The sequence below is a fragment of the Mercenaria mercenaria genome, chromosome 16 (assembly GCF_021730395.1).
Source record: "Mercenaria mercenaria strain notata chromosome 16, MADL_Memer_1, whole genome shotgun sequence".
In the NCBI taxonomy this organism is placed as follows: domain Eukaryota; kingdom Metazoa; phylum Mollusca; class Bivalvia; order Venerida; family Veneridae; genus Mercenaria; species Mercenaria mercenaria.
In genome coordinates, this window is record NC_069376.1 from 70,301,952 (window position 1) to 70,319,328 (window position 17,377).

The following is a 17,377-nucleotide window of genomic DNA, read 5'->3' on the forward strand; positions in this document are numbered from 1 at the left end:
AAGTTTCTATATTGCCCTTAATTTTTGTATATCAAATGTTTTAATATGTTTTAACTAGCCGCTTTATTCTTGTTATATTCGGTTTTTTTGTTTTTTTTTCGGAAAAATCTAGATAATCTTAAAATGTTTCCGGATTGAGAACGGTACAAAAGCCTGGGAACGGGTGATATTGTTAGCTCCGTGTAAGAGGGCCAATCAAAATCCTCCTTACAAAGCAGTTTGATAAGAGTTGACACATAGGACCGGCGAAGATCAAAAACGCTGGAAAATCAAGGTTTTTATACCATTTATTGTTATGATTATTCTAAAATTATTGCAAAAAGTTTCATAATATCATTTTGGATAAAAACAGTACGTTGACATTTTGGAAAATGTCTGATTTCTTTGCAAAATGACACATTTGCATTGATGATGTGGCAGGTAATGCAGCTAAGGGAGATAATAACGATGGGCTATACATACTAGTAAAAGAAATAACTCCTTTTTTGATATAAATGCAAGCTATGTCAGATCAATTTTGCGACGATTTTAGATTTTCACTCGTCATAGACCTATTTTCCATAAGATATCCATAAATTTGCTTCAAGAAAATGAAAAGTATCTTGATAATAGGTGGACGGATTAGTCCAAATAATTGTACTCGAGAGTTGAATATTGTTCTATTTTTTTTGACTTGTTGATATCCGCCTCCGAGGTAGACAACGTAAAATATCAAAATGTTAAATAGGTCTACCCTAGGTCTCATTATTTAGACTAGTGGACGGATTAGCTCAGTGACAGTTTTTTGCACACTGGCTTTCCAGTCCAGAGATCCTGGGTTTGGTCCCCTGCAGATGCCTCGGGATTTTTCAGAAACTCTTTCAGTGTTACCCATCCAACCAGAGGTGTAGTGACTAGTGGTCAGAAACCTAGGCAATTCTTGCATGTATCAGTGCTATACAGATCAATGGGCATGTAAAAGAGGGTCTCAGTGTTCTCAGAAACTCTTAATTCTACATATTTGTACAAATACTTTTTAGAAAAGGACCCAAAATATTCAACTGCACGTCCCGGGACACGTTAAAAAATTTGTAGAACACATAGCTTACCGATTACACAAAAGAAACAGTTTTGCCTGTGCCTGTTTTACGCTCTCAACCAATCAGAGATGATCGTTTTCCAATAATTATAACTGCTAGTCCAATTAATAGGATGTTTTGGGACAACCTGATAACTTTTGACTATCGCTGTCTCTGTCACGTTCAAACTTATTCTGCATATTTCTGTTAGGAAATCTCCAATTAAAATCCATTGGGAACGTTTTCTGGTACATGTGGAACTGAAAGTAAATCTAAAGTAAAAAAAAAAGTTCCGATATGACATTTAGATTAACAGCAGTCTGAAAAAAAATCTCTGTTAAGAAATTTAAGATGAGCATAGTGACAGTCATGATGACTCTCTTGCAGCTGCAAGCCAGTCATACTGTTGGTTAAGACCCTCATCCACCCAAGGTTTTGTCCACCCAATATTTTTAGATTATAAAACTTTCCTGAGACCAGTTTGAAATGTGCAGCTACTGATTCAGCACTTGGGAATCTAGCTTAAATTTATCATATATATGTATCACATTTAAGACCATACTCAGATGTAAGTTTTATTAACTATGGCCTTGGCAAATGAAAGCACTTCAGAATGACTATGACTTTATCTAACGAATGGCAAAAATATATAAGGACTCCAGTTTTTCATACTGGGACTCCAACTTTTTCCAGGAAGGGAGTCCAAGACTACCACTTTGAAAATCCTAGTGAGAACCAAAGAGCTAGTGTCTAGCACCCAGATTCCATTGTATCTAAATATCTGTCTCTTCAACTAGCCTGCACCTGTCAGACACTTGTATATATACACATAGTGTACACTAAGTCTTGTAAAGAAAAGCATTTTGTGAGCACAGTTCATATATAAAGAAAAATAACTTTTCTGAAGGGTGTACCTTTGTACAAGAAACAGAAATTACAAAATGTACCTGTAATACAAGTGGCTGGGGTCAGATATTAACCAGACATCTAGACCAGGAGTGTAGAGGTTCAGTAATCAATATACATACATATTAGGTACTGTATTACCAGTGTATAAGGTAATTGCTGGAAAAAGTTTTGATTAGACTAGTTGTCATAACGTTGCTGTTATTGCCATTTTTGGTAAATTTTTGTATTATAATTAGCCTGGTTTTGAATCTCTTCAAAAATAGCCAAGTCTGAGAATGTCCACTGAATATTTTTCAGCTTGGACGCTATAACTTAGAGCTTTTAGATGGGAAAAAGACATGCTTTTCAGTTTAGACTGTAATTTTTCAAGTGCAGGTCTTTATTGTTCATAGGTAAGAATACAGCCTAATTTTAAGAATCACATAAAAAAGTTTTGCACTTTCATGAAATTGTTACAAATGTCTCAGATTGACCCTGGCTTAAGGTTGCTAACTTAAACCAATGCACTGCCAGGTGAGAGGGTGTTGCATGTTACATTACCTGTCATGAACAGACCCTCTCAGATGGAGATGTAGTTCTGTGATGTACTCCATGTTATGATTTTAGATTATATCCTTGTGACATATAATACTATGTAATTGTAATATATATACCTATACTTGTTTTTCTTTCAGGTCAAGATGAAGTCTACTACGTCAGGTTTTGGACCTCAGTGGTTCTTGAAGATGAGCTCAGATAAGCAGGACACCCTGTTGAAGATGATGATACTTACAATTGCATCAGTATTGTGTAAGTTTGTTAACTTCAGTGCTTTCTGTAAATATCTAGGTAATGGAGTGGCTGTGAGCGAAATTACTGGAAATAAAAAATAAGTTTAATGTTATGCCAGACTGGTTTTTGCTTTTTTTTGTACAATGAGTGAAATTGAAAGTGTTTTATATTTCAGCATTTTCAACACGTTTGTTTTCTGTGCTGAGGTTTGAAAGTGTTATTCACGAGTTTGATCCCTACTTTAACTATCGAACCACAAGGTTCTTAACAGAAGAGGGATTCTACAGTTTCCATAACTGGTTTGATGACAGAGCTTGGTACCCACTGGGACGTATCATTGGTGGTACTATTTATCCAGGTAAATTACATTTTGTATTTATGTGAATTACATTGAATTATTGGTCAAACTGCTTTCCCCTGCTATTACAGGACAAACTTTGTGTGGCTGTTTCTCAGGTTTGTTAGGCCAGATGAGAGAAGGGCCATTCTCTTACGTGATGCCAAAGTTCCCTGAACATAAGTATTTTCCTTGATAAAAATATATTTGAATTTCTCAAAGAAGAACTAGTTACCTAAGAAGATACCATTTGATTTGTCATGATTGAGTTTTCTTTTATAAAAACTCCTTTTGACACTTTTGATTGAATTTTTATTTTCAAGTTCAAAAGAAAGCCCTCTAAACAGGTTTTTTTTGTTCAACTTTCAAAGCTTTATTTGATGTATATTACAGGTTTGATGGTAACATCAGCTATATTATACCACGCTGCATGGTTACTGAACATAACCATTGAAATCAGAAATGTGTGTGTATTCCTTGCTCCACTGTTCTCTAGTTTCACAGTGCTTGTCACCTACCAACTGACAAAGGAACTCAAGGTGAGATATTTATTATTTATTTTCTTGTTTTGGTGAAAAAGACTTATACGCTTAAGAAATATCTTTAATGATAATGTTTTAAATTTATCCTATGTGTAAACATTGTTATTTTGAATGATATACAGGACAGTTTTTTTCAAAACTGAAAACGGAATTCCCGGATTTTGTGACATATCTGTTACTGTTATTTCACAGGTTATAGCATAGACCTTTTATTATAAGTTGAGAAACTAAGTGGTTTATGTAGCAATGGTTAATGTTAATATTTCTATTTAACTTTCAGGATGCTGGAGCAGGCCTGATCGCAGCAGCCATGATTGCTATTGTCCCTGGTTATATTTCACGTTCTGTTGCTGGTTCCTATGACAACGAGGGTATTGCTATCTTCTGTATGCTGCTCACGTACATGTTGTGGATCAAGTCTGTAAAAACTGGCTCAATCTTCTGGGCTTCCCTCTGCTCGCTGGCATACTTCTATATGGTGTGTATTTTCTGCTACACTACGAGCTGTTTACTAAACATTTGCTTTTGATTTAGTTTACTTTACGATGTGGTTATTTATTTTAGTTCATATAGAAAATTAGGCTTACATGAACTGCATCCAAACATTCTGTTTAGACAGAACCACTTCTTGTGTCCTCTGAAGATATGTGTCCCTGGTAGAATTCAAACTGACAGCTTTTGACTTTCCAAGCCGGCACCTAATACACAAGACCATTGTTTGTATATTTTACCAATTGACAACACAATGGTATATACATACATAATTTTCCTTATTAAGTTTTTTGTGGAATTGAAAGAAAGTCCGATAAAGCACAGTATCACTGATAGATGTGTGTATATATATAATTGTATGTTTCAGGTTTCCTCATGGGGAGGTTACGTGTTTCTTATCAACTTGATCCCGCTCCACGTTCTGGCCCTCATGCTGACTGGACGTTTCTCTCACAGAATCTACGTCGCTTACTCAACGGTCAGTATAATACAACTGGATTGATTGGCACTGATTGTGTACTTCCCAGTGTTGAACATTTCTCCTGCATAATAGATACTTAGTTTATGTGGCAGTGAGGAAGATGTAATTTATGAGAAACAATCAGTTATTTTTCTATTACACATGTCTGCCTCATCTTCATGAACAATTAAAAATTCAGAAAGATAAGAATGCGTTTACCAAGAAGTATTGATGAATGATGAAATATATTTCTTTCTTTAAACATGTTTGCTAAACATTCATTTGGTTGTTGTATGTATGGCATATTTTTGGAGTGATTTATAAATGTTGCATTTGTATTATTTTAGGTGTACTGTCTAGGAACCATCCTATCTATGCAGATCTCCTTTGTTGGTTTCCAGCCTGTACAATCTAGTGAACATATGGCTGTAAGTAAAGTGGGAACCAGATTATATTACATTGGTTTATGGAAAATATTAATACAGAACTATACCTTGCCTAGAGGTATGTGTGGGAGTGGGGAGGAGGAAAAATGGACATTTGTAACTGCCAGCTTTTAATCACTTGCCTCATTTCAGTGGGCAGGGATTTTTTCTTTCATAACCTGACTCTCGTATGTTTTTTTCCCATTAAGATAAACCGTTTCTTCTAAAAATTAATTAAAAATATATAGATCATATAGTTTTACATATCTAAGTTGAAACTCCTAGAACACTGGTTAATGAAAAACACAAGGCAATTTATTCATTATAGTCATTATAGAAACAGTTGCTTCTATAAATTTCAAATGTAACATTTTTATAGAAAATATTACTTCTATTACGAGTCCAATTTATCACTCCAAAAGACACTGTCAGATCACGAGTATACTTTCTAAGAGTGAGGTGATTACTGAAGATGGTGATGCTGACCCCATCCCCTAAAAGTGAGAAAGAAGGCACTTCCATTTTCCCAGAGAATCCTTCATTATATTGCCTTGATAGGCACCACCTTGGAACTGGCAAGTTGAAAGGTCAAGGCCTGGCCTGCAGTGTGATAGCGTGACTTGAAACCCAACTAAATTATGTTTGGGGTTTGTCCTTTATGGGAGGAAAAGGAATAACCAGTTACAGATATGATAAATCTCACTGTAATCAATGTCAGACTGTGATAAATATGCAAACTGTCATAAAATGCTCTTTTTAGCTTATCTGATTTTTTGGGGGGGGTGGGGAATGAGTTATTGTCATCACTTGATTGGCGTTGCTTGGTTAAGTTTTATGTTTAGGTCAGCTTTTCTCCTAAACTGTCAAAGCTATTGCTTTGAAACTTGCAACATTTGTTCACCATCAATAGCTGACTCTGTACAGCAAAAACATAACTTCATCCTGCTTATTTCAAGAATTATGGCCCCTTTTGGACTTAGGAAATATCAGATTTCTTGGCTAAGTGTTATGTGTAGGTCAACTTTTCTCCTAAACTATCAAAGCTATCATTTTCAAACTTGCAACTCCTATTCACTATCAAAAGCTGACACTGTACAGCAAGAAACATAATTCCATCCTGCTTTTTGCAAGATTTATGGCCCCTTTTGGACTTAGAAAATCAGATTTCTTGGTTAAGTTTTGTGTTTAGGTCAGCTTTTCTCCTAAATTATCAAAGCTACTGCTTTAAAACTTGCAACACTTGTTCGCCATCAAAAGCTGACTCTGAACAGCAAGAAACATAACTCCATCCTGATTTTTGCAAGAATTATGGCCCCTTTTAGACTTAGAAAATATCAGATTTCTTGGTTAAATTTTGCGTTTAGGTAAACTTTTCTCAACGGTCAAAGCTATTGCTTTAAAACTTAGAGTAGTTATTCGCCATTAAAAGCTGACTCTCCACAGCAAGTACCGTAATTCTGCATTGCTTTTTTGCAAGAATTATGGCCCCTTTTGGACTTAGAAAATCATGGGTATGACAATATTTCTATTATACAGAGACAAAAAAAAAAGTCAGATGAGCGTCTGAACCTGCTAGGCTGTGCTCTTGTTTACCATAGGTTTTGTTGTTTGATAGTTCATGTAAAAACATTTTTAAGTGTAACACAGTCTCTACATAAAAAAAACATGGTTAAATGTAGTTTTCTTGTGGTTCTGAAAATATTGCATTATTGTAAGTTTGGAGTGATTTTACTGTTTCAGGCCCTTGGAGTGTTTGGACTGTGCCAGATTCACACATTTGTTGACTACGTGAGATCCAAGCTGACTGGGGAACAGTTTAACCTTCTGTTCAGGAGCATTGTCCTTTTTGTTGGCTCCATAGGAACGCTTGCTGTTGCCATAGCAACTGCACTTGGCAGTATCCTTCCAAGTTAAATTTCAGGTTGTAATACACATCAGAGAAACAAAGAAACTTTAAACAGAAAAAAGAAGAAACACATTTCTGTCTCCTTACAGATATTTTTACTGCTGTGCAAAGTTGGTTGGGTTTTTTTTTCAACAGATAGGAAATAGCCAAAAGCATAGCATTTACTAAAATCAGCTATGTGTGGATAATTTCAGAATTCCTTCTTTATGCCAAAGCTATAAATTTGTCCATAGTTATAATCTACAGGGCCTACCCTGGTTTCTGAGAGATAATTTCTGTTACTCCCTTCAGGATAAAACATTTTGCATTTAATGCCTGTTGGAAAAATTGTTATTGCAGTTTTAAGAATCTTTTGGCAGGAGAAGACTTTATAATTACACTTCTATAATGAAACAGCAACTGATGAAATTATTTAGGAAATTCTGAAAGATTTTTCAACAGCATGAAAAATTTTAAAAATAAATTATATAGCCTTAACCAGTGAACAGAAATTGCACCATGGACTGGACGTTTCTACTCTCTTCTTGACCCTTCATATGCCAAGAACAATATCCCAATCATTGCCTCTGTATCAGAACATCAACCTACAACCTGGTCATCCTTCTACTTTGATCTTCAACTGCTCGTCTTCCTGTTCCCAGGTATTGTTTCTCTATTAAATTTGTTCCAACTTTCTGCATATCATAATTTTTAGGAAGGGCTTAGCTACCAAGAAGGCAAGATTGCTGACTTCAAATCACTTGACTCTCACTGCTGTGGATTCTAAATTTGGCTTCAGTATAAAATACTTCATGGAAGGTTGGTGGTTCTACCTAGGTTCCAGCCTGTTTTGAAATGTCTTGAGGAGCACTTCGGGTTTTTTTCAGCCATCAAAAGCCGGAGAATTGCTGTATGATCTGTAATTTTGTTGCTGTGACATTAAACCCAACAAAAGCAAATCAAAATACATAATTGTTTAGAGGGTCCTCTGTCTGTGGCTGAATGGATAAGTGCTTTAAACTCGAACATCTTGTGCATGAACTCTGTAATTTGACCTTGCTCAGCTTGTTATGAAAGGAAGCTATTCAGGTGGATTATTGGAAGTTAATTGGATCTACTAAGGTACTTGTTAATGCCTAAATTAACTACTGAAGAGTCACCTATGCTCCTTCACCACCATAAACTATTGGAAGTTGCTGTATGATTTAAACAGTGTTAGTGAAACTTTAAACCCAACATTTTAAACAGACTTGACTATTATTAAAGAGTTTTAGAATGCGTGTTTCTATTTTATTAGAAATATGTACAATAATCAGTATTTATATGTATTGTTAATGTAAATGTCCTAAATTCATACAGAAATGATATAAGATGTGTTTCTATTCCTAACAGACATTTGACTTCTAAAAGGTAAAATGTGCATGCATACATCTTCTGCTGTTTAATACGTTAGTAAGATAGAATTAATTTCTATTTTCAGCTGGACTTTACTTCTGTTTTAAGAAGTTAACAGATGCCAACATCTTCATTATAATGTATGGTGTAACAAGTATCTACTTTGCTGTAAGTGTCTACCTTCTTGTTGCTTACTTACTGATTATTACATAAAAATGTTAAATAAAAAGTGCAGTTACCTCTAACCTTTAGCCTGCTGGAGGCAAGTGATTCTGCCTTACCACCATTGCAGATCATGGTTTGCACTGTTCACTATTCAGTTAGTAAATTTTCAGTGAATACCCCTTTGATAAACAAGTGGTAATGCCCAAAGTGAATGATGGATCAGATTTAGAAAATTAGTAGGGTAAAGGTTAAAGAGGTTGTTGCAGTCCAATTATTGCTTGTGAGATAACTGAGAAGCCAGTAAAAGTTCAGTATTTATACCAAGTTGTTGACCAGTGCATGAAATGTTGTACAAAAGCACATTTGAGGATTTTCTCTCTATATAGTATAAATAAGAATACTGGTATGAAATTTAAGTAAAAGAAAGGAAAACAGACATTATACTTGATTCCTTGAGTTCAAATTATATAAAGGAGGAAAATTCGTTTGATTTTCACGAGTTGATGGCTAGAAACATTTTTTTCCCAAATTTAATTAAATTTTCATGCTGGTATGTTATAAGTGTACTTATGCAAGTTGTATCATTTTACATGTATTATCCATATTCTAGGGTGTGATGGTACGTCTGATGTTGGTACTGGCCCCTGTGATGTGTATCTTGTCAGCTATTGGTATCTCAGGTGTTCTGTCAACTTACATGAAGAACATTGACAATCCTAACAAGAAAGATAAGAAACCAAAGAGAGCCGATCAAAGCTACCCATTAAAACATGAGGTAATATTTTATTTGTTACTTTTATTGACAAAATTAACTATTAAAATCATATTAAGATGCTAGTCAATTTATTTTAATTTGTTGCAATGAACTTTCACTGTTTCATCAAAAACTGCTATTTTGTAGAACCCTCCTACGTAGCTTGACAGGCAGCGCAAGGACCTACCTTATAGGGTCGCAATTTGGATCCACATGCAAGGCTTAGTTCTCCATGACAGGGTTCTCGCCAGGCTATTATCGCCTGTCGCGTGCGACATGCCTTCAGACTTTGAGTTGTATATTCGACATCCCTTATTTCCCCGTCATCCCTTAATTGAAGAAGCGACATGTCATAAAATCATCCCAATAAACACCCCGATTAATCCGATAGTGTATTCGAAAAGCTTCCACGTGCTTACCCGATAGTTTAAGTAAAGCGATGCCAGTTAAGATAGCCGGCTGCCTATGTGGAACGTGTGACGTAAATTTCATCGTAGCTCCGCCTTTAAATCCTTTGACAGGCGGTATCTTGTGATGTGTACATGAAAGTGACTGTTTTCGCAAGTTTAAAGATTATACATGTCATAAGATATAATGACAGATGATTCAACAATTATCGTCCGAATATTTTTCGCAATCAATGAAAGACAATGGAAGGAATTAAGTCAAAAATTGTGTAACACAGTAAAATGCTTTTGAACAATTTATTATTATCACCGTAATATTAATGTTTTTCACATGTATGAAATGTGTTTTCTCGGGCGGAATATCGAAAAGACAATGCAAGAATTAATGTTTTCTGTCGTCACTTTCAAAATAGAACTTGTAGAGAAAAGTTTGAAATACCCTCCGTGCATTATTTCATCACGAACGGACACTTTGGTAGAACCACCGACCTTCCGTAAGCCAGCTGGATGGCTTCCTCACATGAAGAGTGAGGCTCGAACCCACATTGATGAGGGGCAAGTGATTTGAAGTCAGCGACCTTAACCACTCGGCCACTGAGGCCCCGGTCACAATTTTAGAATCCCCCCAAGCCACGCCGAATGGCCAAAGGAAATCAGGCATTGATCTAAAATGGAAACCAGCGTTTCCCTGGATGACAGTCTCAGATTGTGTTGTTTTATGTACAACAAACAATGGACATTTTCAAAAACTTAAAAATGGATAAGTTTTCAGCAAATAAACTCCACAGGAATAGAAGACATAAACTTTAAACAAATAGATCTGTGTGCAGTGCTAAAATTGTGTTGTTTTATGTACAATAAATAGTAAATGAACATTTTTAGCAACTTAAAATTGATAAACTTTTAATTGTCATTCAGCAAATAAACTCCATAGGATTTTTTATGACCCGATATCTTTATTTGTTCTTGTTGTGCATGTAAATTTATAATGCTTATTAATCACTGAAAATACCACTATGTTTTTCACTCTGAAATGCACCAGAATGCACCAAAACGAGTTGTAGTAACACAAAATTTTCTGGGGTAACCCCCATACCCCCCAGCGGGAGGGGATACCCCTCCCGCACCCGCCCCTTTGTTCGTCAAAAAATATCCTTCTGCAACATGCCTTCAGAAAATCCTGGCTAGAACCCTGCATGATGTTTAGATGAAAGACTTCATGTCTGAAATCATTGCTCCTCCACCCACTGATTCATATAAATAGGTTGGCATTTTGCCTGTGTGGAGATCAAATTCATATAAAATATACTTGTATAGAAGCTAGGAATACTGGTTAAGTTCACTGCCTACCATAGCATAACTTAATCTGTTGGAAAAAAGTGCTAAACCAAAACAGTGTTTTTTTCTGGGAATGCAAGTTCTTGGAATTTCAGATTTTATAGATAGAATCAGTAGGAAATTATTAACTCACCGGTCACGAAGTGACAAGGTGAGCTTTTGTGATCGCGCAGCATCCATGCGTAAACTTTTGCTTGTGACCACTCTAGAGGTCACATTTTTCATGGGATCTTTATGAAAGTTGGTCAGAATGTTCATCTTGATGATATCTAGGTCAAGTTCGAAACTGGGTCATGTGCGGTCAAAAACTAGGTCAGTAGGTCTAAAAATAGAAAAACCTTGTGACCTCTCTAGAGGCCATATTTTTCATGAGATCTTCATGAAAATTGGTCAGAATGTTCACCTTGATGATATCTAGGTCAGGTTCGAAACTGGGTCACGTGGGATCAAAAACTAGGTCAGTAGGTCTAAAAATAGAAAAACCTTGTGACCTCTCTAGAGACCATATTTCTTTTTATGGATCTTCATGAAAATTGGTCAGAATGTTCACCTTGTTGATATCTAGGTCAAGTTCGAAACTGGGTTACGTGCGGTCAAAAACTAGGTCAGTAGGTCTAAAAATAGAAAAACCTTGTGACCTCGCTAGAGGCCATATTTCTCAATGGATCTTCATGAATATTGGTCAGAATGTTCACCTTGATGATATCTAGGGCAAGTTCGAAACTGGGTCATGTGCGGTCAAAAACTAGGTCAGTAGGTCTGAAAATAGAAAAACTTTGTGACCTCTCTAGAGGCCATATTTTTCATGGGATCTTTATGAAAATTAGTCAGAGTGGTCACCTTGATGATATCTAGGTCAAGTTCGAAACTGGATCATGTGCGGTCAATAACTAGGTCAGTAGATCTATAAATAGAAAAACCTTGTGACCTCTCTAGAGGCCATATTTTTCAAGAGATCTTCATGAAAATTAATCAGAATGTTCATCTTGATGATATCTAGATCAAGTTCGAAACTGGGTCACGTGCGGTCAAAAACTAGGTCAGTAGGTCTAAAAATAGAAAAACCTTGTGACGTCTCTAGAGGCCATATTTCTCAATGGATCTTCATGAAAATTGGTGAGAGTGTTCAGCTTGATGATATCTAGGTCAAGTTCATAACTGGGTCACGTGCAGTCAAAAACTAGGTCAGTAGGTCGAAAAATAAAAACCTTGTGACCTCTCTAGAGGCCATATTTTTCATGAGATCTTCATGAAATTTGGTGAAAATGTTCACCTTGATGATATCGAGGTCAAGTTAAAAAGTGAGTCACATGCCTTCAAAAACTAGGTCATTAGGTCAAATAATAGAAAAACCTTGTGACCTTTCTAGAGGTCATACTTTTCAATTGATCTTCATGAAAATTGGTCAGAATTTTTTATTTTGATGATATCTAGGTCACATGTGCTCAAAAACTAGGTCACTATGTCAAATAATAGAAATAACGACGTCATACTCAGTTCAACACTGGGTCATGTGGGGATAGGTGAGCGATTCAGGACAGTCATGGTCCTCTTGTATGTTTATTGGGTCTTAATATTGTTGATTGACTCATTGTGAGATACTTCCATAAATTTTTCCACCTAACATTTTCCTGACTGTTTATTTCAGATAGCAACAGGTGTTGTTTTTATGATGACTGCTTTCCTTATAACCTATACTTTCCATTGTACATGGGTAACTTCCGAGGCTTACTCCAGTCCTTCCATCGTGCTATCAGCACGAGCTGGTGACGGCGGCAGGATTATCTTTGATGATTTCAGGGAAGCATACTACTGGCTCAGACACAATACCGCAGAGGTATGCCTTGTATAAAATATAAAAGAATACACAAAAATGTACTATTAGGAATGAACCGCTTTTCATATGCCAATATAAATTGAAACTTTTGATGTTGGTAACTTGTGAATTGCATGCTTGTCTACTGAAATATATTTTACTAAATGCAGTTGGTGTTCAATGCCAGAGTAAGTTAGGTTATTTACCTAGAATATTTTGCAGCTCACTGCGGCATGCAGATTCTTTTATGTTACAAAAGCATCCATCTGGCTTCTGAAAAGTTGTGGTTCTACCTCTGTGGCTGTTTAAAAAAAGGACTTAGAGTGGTCAGCAGGATTATTTGCCTCCATGGAACATAGATAAAAAGAAGATGTTTTTTGTTTTTAAATTTAATACATTTATTGTCACCCTTTATAGAATTTGGGGGTAGTTAACTTGATTTCTAGCTTTATTCTTTACAAACTAGGATGCAAAAGTGATGTCATGGTGGGATTACGGATATCAGATTACAGCCATGGCCAACAGAACTATACTGGTAGACAATAATACATGGAATAATACACATATATCTCGAGTGGGACAGGTAAGTTGCCTTGTGAAAAGTACATTATATTTAAATTTCATTGTGGTTAGACAGGTCAACCTTTTTTAGGTTCAACCAGCTGGCTTTAAGAAAGTCGGTGGCTCTGCCAAGGTACCTGCCTGTGACTAAAATAAATTCCCAAGCGGCACCGGGTGACTTCCCCCTCCGTTAAAAGCTTAAAAGTTGACATATGACCAAGATTGATATGGTGTGGTTTAAAGCCAACAAAACAAATGAACAATAATATGTTTAACATTTTTCTTACTAAATTCCACAAGGTAGTCAGTATTCCTCATTAGAAATAAAATTGAATTTGATCATTTTTACATTATTGAACATTTTAGTATTTGGACAATATGAGTTAGAATTCCAGTTTTTCTCCTTTTGATTGCTTTCCTTATTCTCTAACTCACCATAAGTGTTCAACACTCATTATTTCACTCATTATTTCAAATAACTAGAAACAATATTAGATGTTTTAGACCCTTTCTTAGAAAAATCATTATATGTTTTCAGGCTATGTCATCAACAGAGGAAAAAGCATATGAGATAATGCGAGAATTAGATGTTAACTATGTACTGGTTATATTTGGAGGACTCACAGGATACTCCTCAGATGGTAGGTCATACTTTTCTGTGTAATTGTAAGGCATACATAATTTATTACGTATAATTATAACTTGCTGTAAATACCAGATATGTTACATAGCTGTGGGTTAAAGACCTGAAAATTCGAGTTTGGTAGTATAAAAACGTGTAGTCTCGTGCGCAGTGGAAGTTGAGAAATTGTGAATTGTTCGCTTGGTTTTACTCATTTTGCTATTGATCAATAAAAATGTTCAGATATTATTTTCCGATTTCTCAGAAGATTATATTGTACAAGAAATATCTCCATAAATATTATCCAATCTATTGTATTACAATTTATTTGGTATTGTAGAATGGCATACATTTATAGGATGAATTAAATTAATGAATGAGAAAAACCTCTTTCACCATAGGTTAATTGTTTTGGATGTGACAGCATTATTTACATATAAAAGCTATCACAACAATTGGTTGGAATAAACGATTACTACCTTACCTGTGCACGTGACTGTCTGAGCTAACAGTGAATGTTTAAGATTTACCTATCATGTTAGGCATATGGTTATGAAACATTCCTCAATTTTACAATAGCCCTATTGGTGTCTCTATTCCAGATATAAACAAGTTTTTATGGATGGTGCGTATTGGAGGGTCTACAGATCGAGGTAGTCATATCAAGGAAAACGACTATTACACGCCCCAGGGTGAATTCCGTGTCGACAAAGACGGCTCGCCTATACTGCTCAACTGTTTAATGTACAAGATGTGCTACTACAGATTTGGTCAGGTCTATACTGAACAAGGTAAGTGATGTAAATTGTCAAACTAAATATTGAACCTTTACCCTGAATTGAACTGGCCCATTGTTCAATTTTGGCAGTACCACCTTATTCAAAGGGCATGCAGGCTGATAATGGCTTGCACTTGTCACAGTGGCATAATCACTTGCCAGCAGGAGACTAAAGGTTAAAGAAGATGCTGATACTGTAAATAATTCCTTTGTTTAAATTGAAAAACTGTCATTAACTGCTTTGGTTATATTTGATACTGTCAGATATTTAAGAAATAACAAATTCCCAAATGTGGTTTATCGTAGAATAACCCGAGTTGTGAGTTCTTATGCGTAAGAATATATCACGAAGGCCATAGGCCTGAGTGATATATTATTTCGCATAAGAACGAAAAACTCGGGTTATTCTATGCTAAATCACACTTGGGAACTTGTTATTTCGATTCTAACACGAAACACTAGTACAATACTTGGTAACTACTTTTTACGACCGTGCTACACACCTGGATTGGATGACATCATTGCACGGGAGTGGTTTATTGCAGAATAACCCGAGATAGATTTTGTTCTACATGTATGTAGATTATTTGCTGGTCGTGTTAGAATACTATTTAATCATGTATTTTTAAAATGTGTTACAATGAATAAACTTCCATAGATGAATTAAAATTACTTATATTTTGAAGCAGATGTTCAGCAAATAAAGTATTTAAGGAAATAAAATCTGTAAGAAGATCCTTTGGAAGCATAGAATGAAACTAAGCAAAATAAAATCAGACTCGATTTGACCAAGTCTGTTCACTAGAGGCAATGATGTGTGCAGTATGCCTTGCACCAGCTAGCACTAGCTTAAGCAGAATTCTATTACACAGATACACAGAATGGACTGTATGATATATGATCTCAAAGGACTAGAAAATATAACAACACTGTCCAAGAATGGGGAGACTTTTTGTAGCCACCATGTTGTTGAAATACTTCAGAAGCATAAAATGCAACCATGAAGATTTTGGATAAAATCACGAAACATTTTTGACAATTTCCGCATAAGCTAAGTTTTAGTCAATGTTAAACCACCATAATATACAAATAAACAATTCAGTTTTTAGTATGTACCAGAATATGTTATATCTTCTAGGAAAACCAACAGGCTATGACAGAGTAAGAAATGCTGAGATAGGAAACAAAGATTTTGAGCTTGATGTGTTGGAAGAGGCTTACACTACAGAACATTGGCTCGTCCGTATTTACAAAGTTAAAGATTTAGATAACAGAGGATTGTAAAATTACTTTTTTGTTACAGTATATATTTGTGTTTTACGAGATAGTTTTCATGTCAAAACAACCTTGCTCTCCATTTTGCAATTTTTGTGATAAAACTAGAGTTCACTGGAAGTAATGAGGAAAGAAAAAGATGATATTTGGCAGATACTTTACTGTTAAGTTTAAACCAAAGTACAGCAAAGATTGTATCATTCTACTGTAAATGGTTTTACCTAGTTACAATATGAAGGTTACTGAATAAAATGGATAACTTTACAGCATAGATGGTTTTTGTTCAGATAGGTAATTTTACTTAAAGCCAAAAATACAAAAATAGGAGGAAGGGCAAGGTCATTTTGCATGGAATATTTTATAATTCTACTTCATAGTATTTTGTAAGAAGACACTGTTGGATGTCTTCATTAATTTTTACAACTGATATGGTAAACAGCGACTCTTGGCTCGTGTTAAAATCTGATCAAATATATGCTACATGTAGACAGAAGTGTTTAATTTCTTGTTCAAATTGAGAGCACATATTAACATTATAAATACTTACAAAGTAATTCCTAGGCTTACATCGGAATTCTGTTGTGCATAATTATATAGCTTACACAAGATCGACTGTTTACAGTGAGTTAAATGTCAAAGAAGTATTGAGAAAGGTCACATAGTTGTAGCTTTAATAACTTTTTATACAATAATACGTCCGACATATTAACTTTGTTTGAAGATCTTACTTTTGAAAACATCATGTATCCATTTATATTGATTTTCAGTCACCAAAAATTATTTCAATAAAATGTTTAAAATGTATGCCTGTCTTGTTATTTGTCTTTAAAATCAGACTCAGTCAACTGAAACTGCTCCACAAAGTGAAGGGTTGTAGTTAAGAAAGAGAGTTGTCGCTCAACTGGAAGATAGCAGTTTTAAACCCTGCTATGGTCTATCTTTTTGACTGAATTAGAGTGGAAACAAAAGCTTCAGGTTCTGTTTTAAAAGGTCCAGATTTAACATTTGTTTGTGCAGGAAAGATTTTCCTAAATGAAGCAAATTGTGTGTTAAAAACCTGACTCGCTATACATAAATATGCACAGTTTTGAACGGCTTAGATTTTACAAGTATTTCATGAATTTGCCCTTCAAGTTCAGTAAAATTTCTATTTTCTTGATTTTTACATCTTTAAAACTTCAAAAATGTGATATAATCTTAAAATAATTCTGTTCATGCGCGAGTCTGAAATCTGGAGCATTACTACTAAATAAGGTTCAATACTGTTGGTTTATTCTGGTAATCTAGTTTACTAGCCTGTTCTAGACGTTGAAACTAGAGTTAAATAATTTACATGTGAAGTTGTATCAACATAATTTTAGGTTATATGGTTTTGATGATGGAAGAA

The 17,377-nt window shown here is 35.2% G+C and overlaps 1 protein-coding gene across 1 annotated transcript in view; it reads left to right on the forward strand.

Annotated features, from left to right (window-relative positions):
* LOC123540187 (dolichyl-diphosphooligosaccharide--protein glycosyltransferase subunit STT3A-like) overlaps positions 1-16,794 on the forward strand; it is a 285,963-nt gene extending 269,169 nt beyond the window's left edge. The window contains exons 2-17 of the mRNA XM_045324998.2: positions 256-274; positions 2,642-2,756; positions 2,914-3,096; positions 3,469-3,614; positions 3,898-4,095; positions 4,477-4,587; positions 4,917-4,997; positions 6,735-6,891; positions 7,389-7,541; positions 8,360-8,442; positions 9,050-9,214; positions 12,587-12,775; positions 13,221-13,337; positions 13,854-13,956; positions 14,540-14,728; positions 15,854-16,794. Of these exons, the coding sequence (XP_045180933.2) occupies positions 2,648-2,756; positions 2,914-3,096; positions 3,469-3,614; positions 3,898-4,095; positions 4,477-4,587; positions 4,917-4,997; positions 6,735-6,891; positions 7,389-7,541; positions 8,360-8,442; positions 9,050-9,214; positions 12,587-12,775; positions 13,221-13,337; positions 13,854-13,956; positions 14,540-14,728; positions 15,854-15,999 (2,130 nt within the window). The 5' untranslated portion in view covers positions 256-274; positions 2,642-2,647 and the 3' untranslated portion in view covers positions 16,000-16,794. The remainder of the gene's footprint in view (positions 1-255; positions 275-2,641; positions 2,757-2,913; positions 3,097-3,468; positions 3,615-3,897; positions 4,096-4,476; positions 4,588-4,916; positions 4,998-6,734; positions 6,892-7,388; positions 7,542-8,359; positions 8,443-9,049; positions 9,215-12,586; positions 12,776-13,220; positions 13,338-13,853; positions 13,957-14,539; positions 14,729-15,853) is intronic.
* Positions 16,795-17,377: the final 583 nt, after the last annotated feature.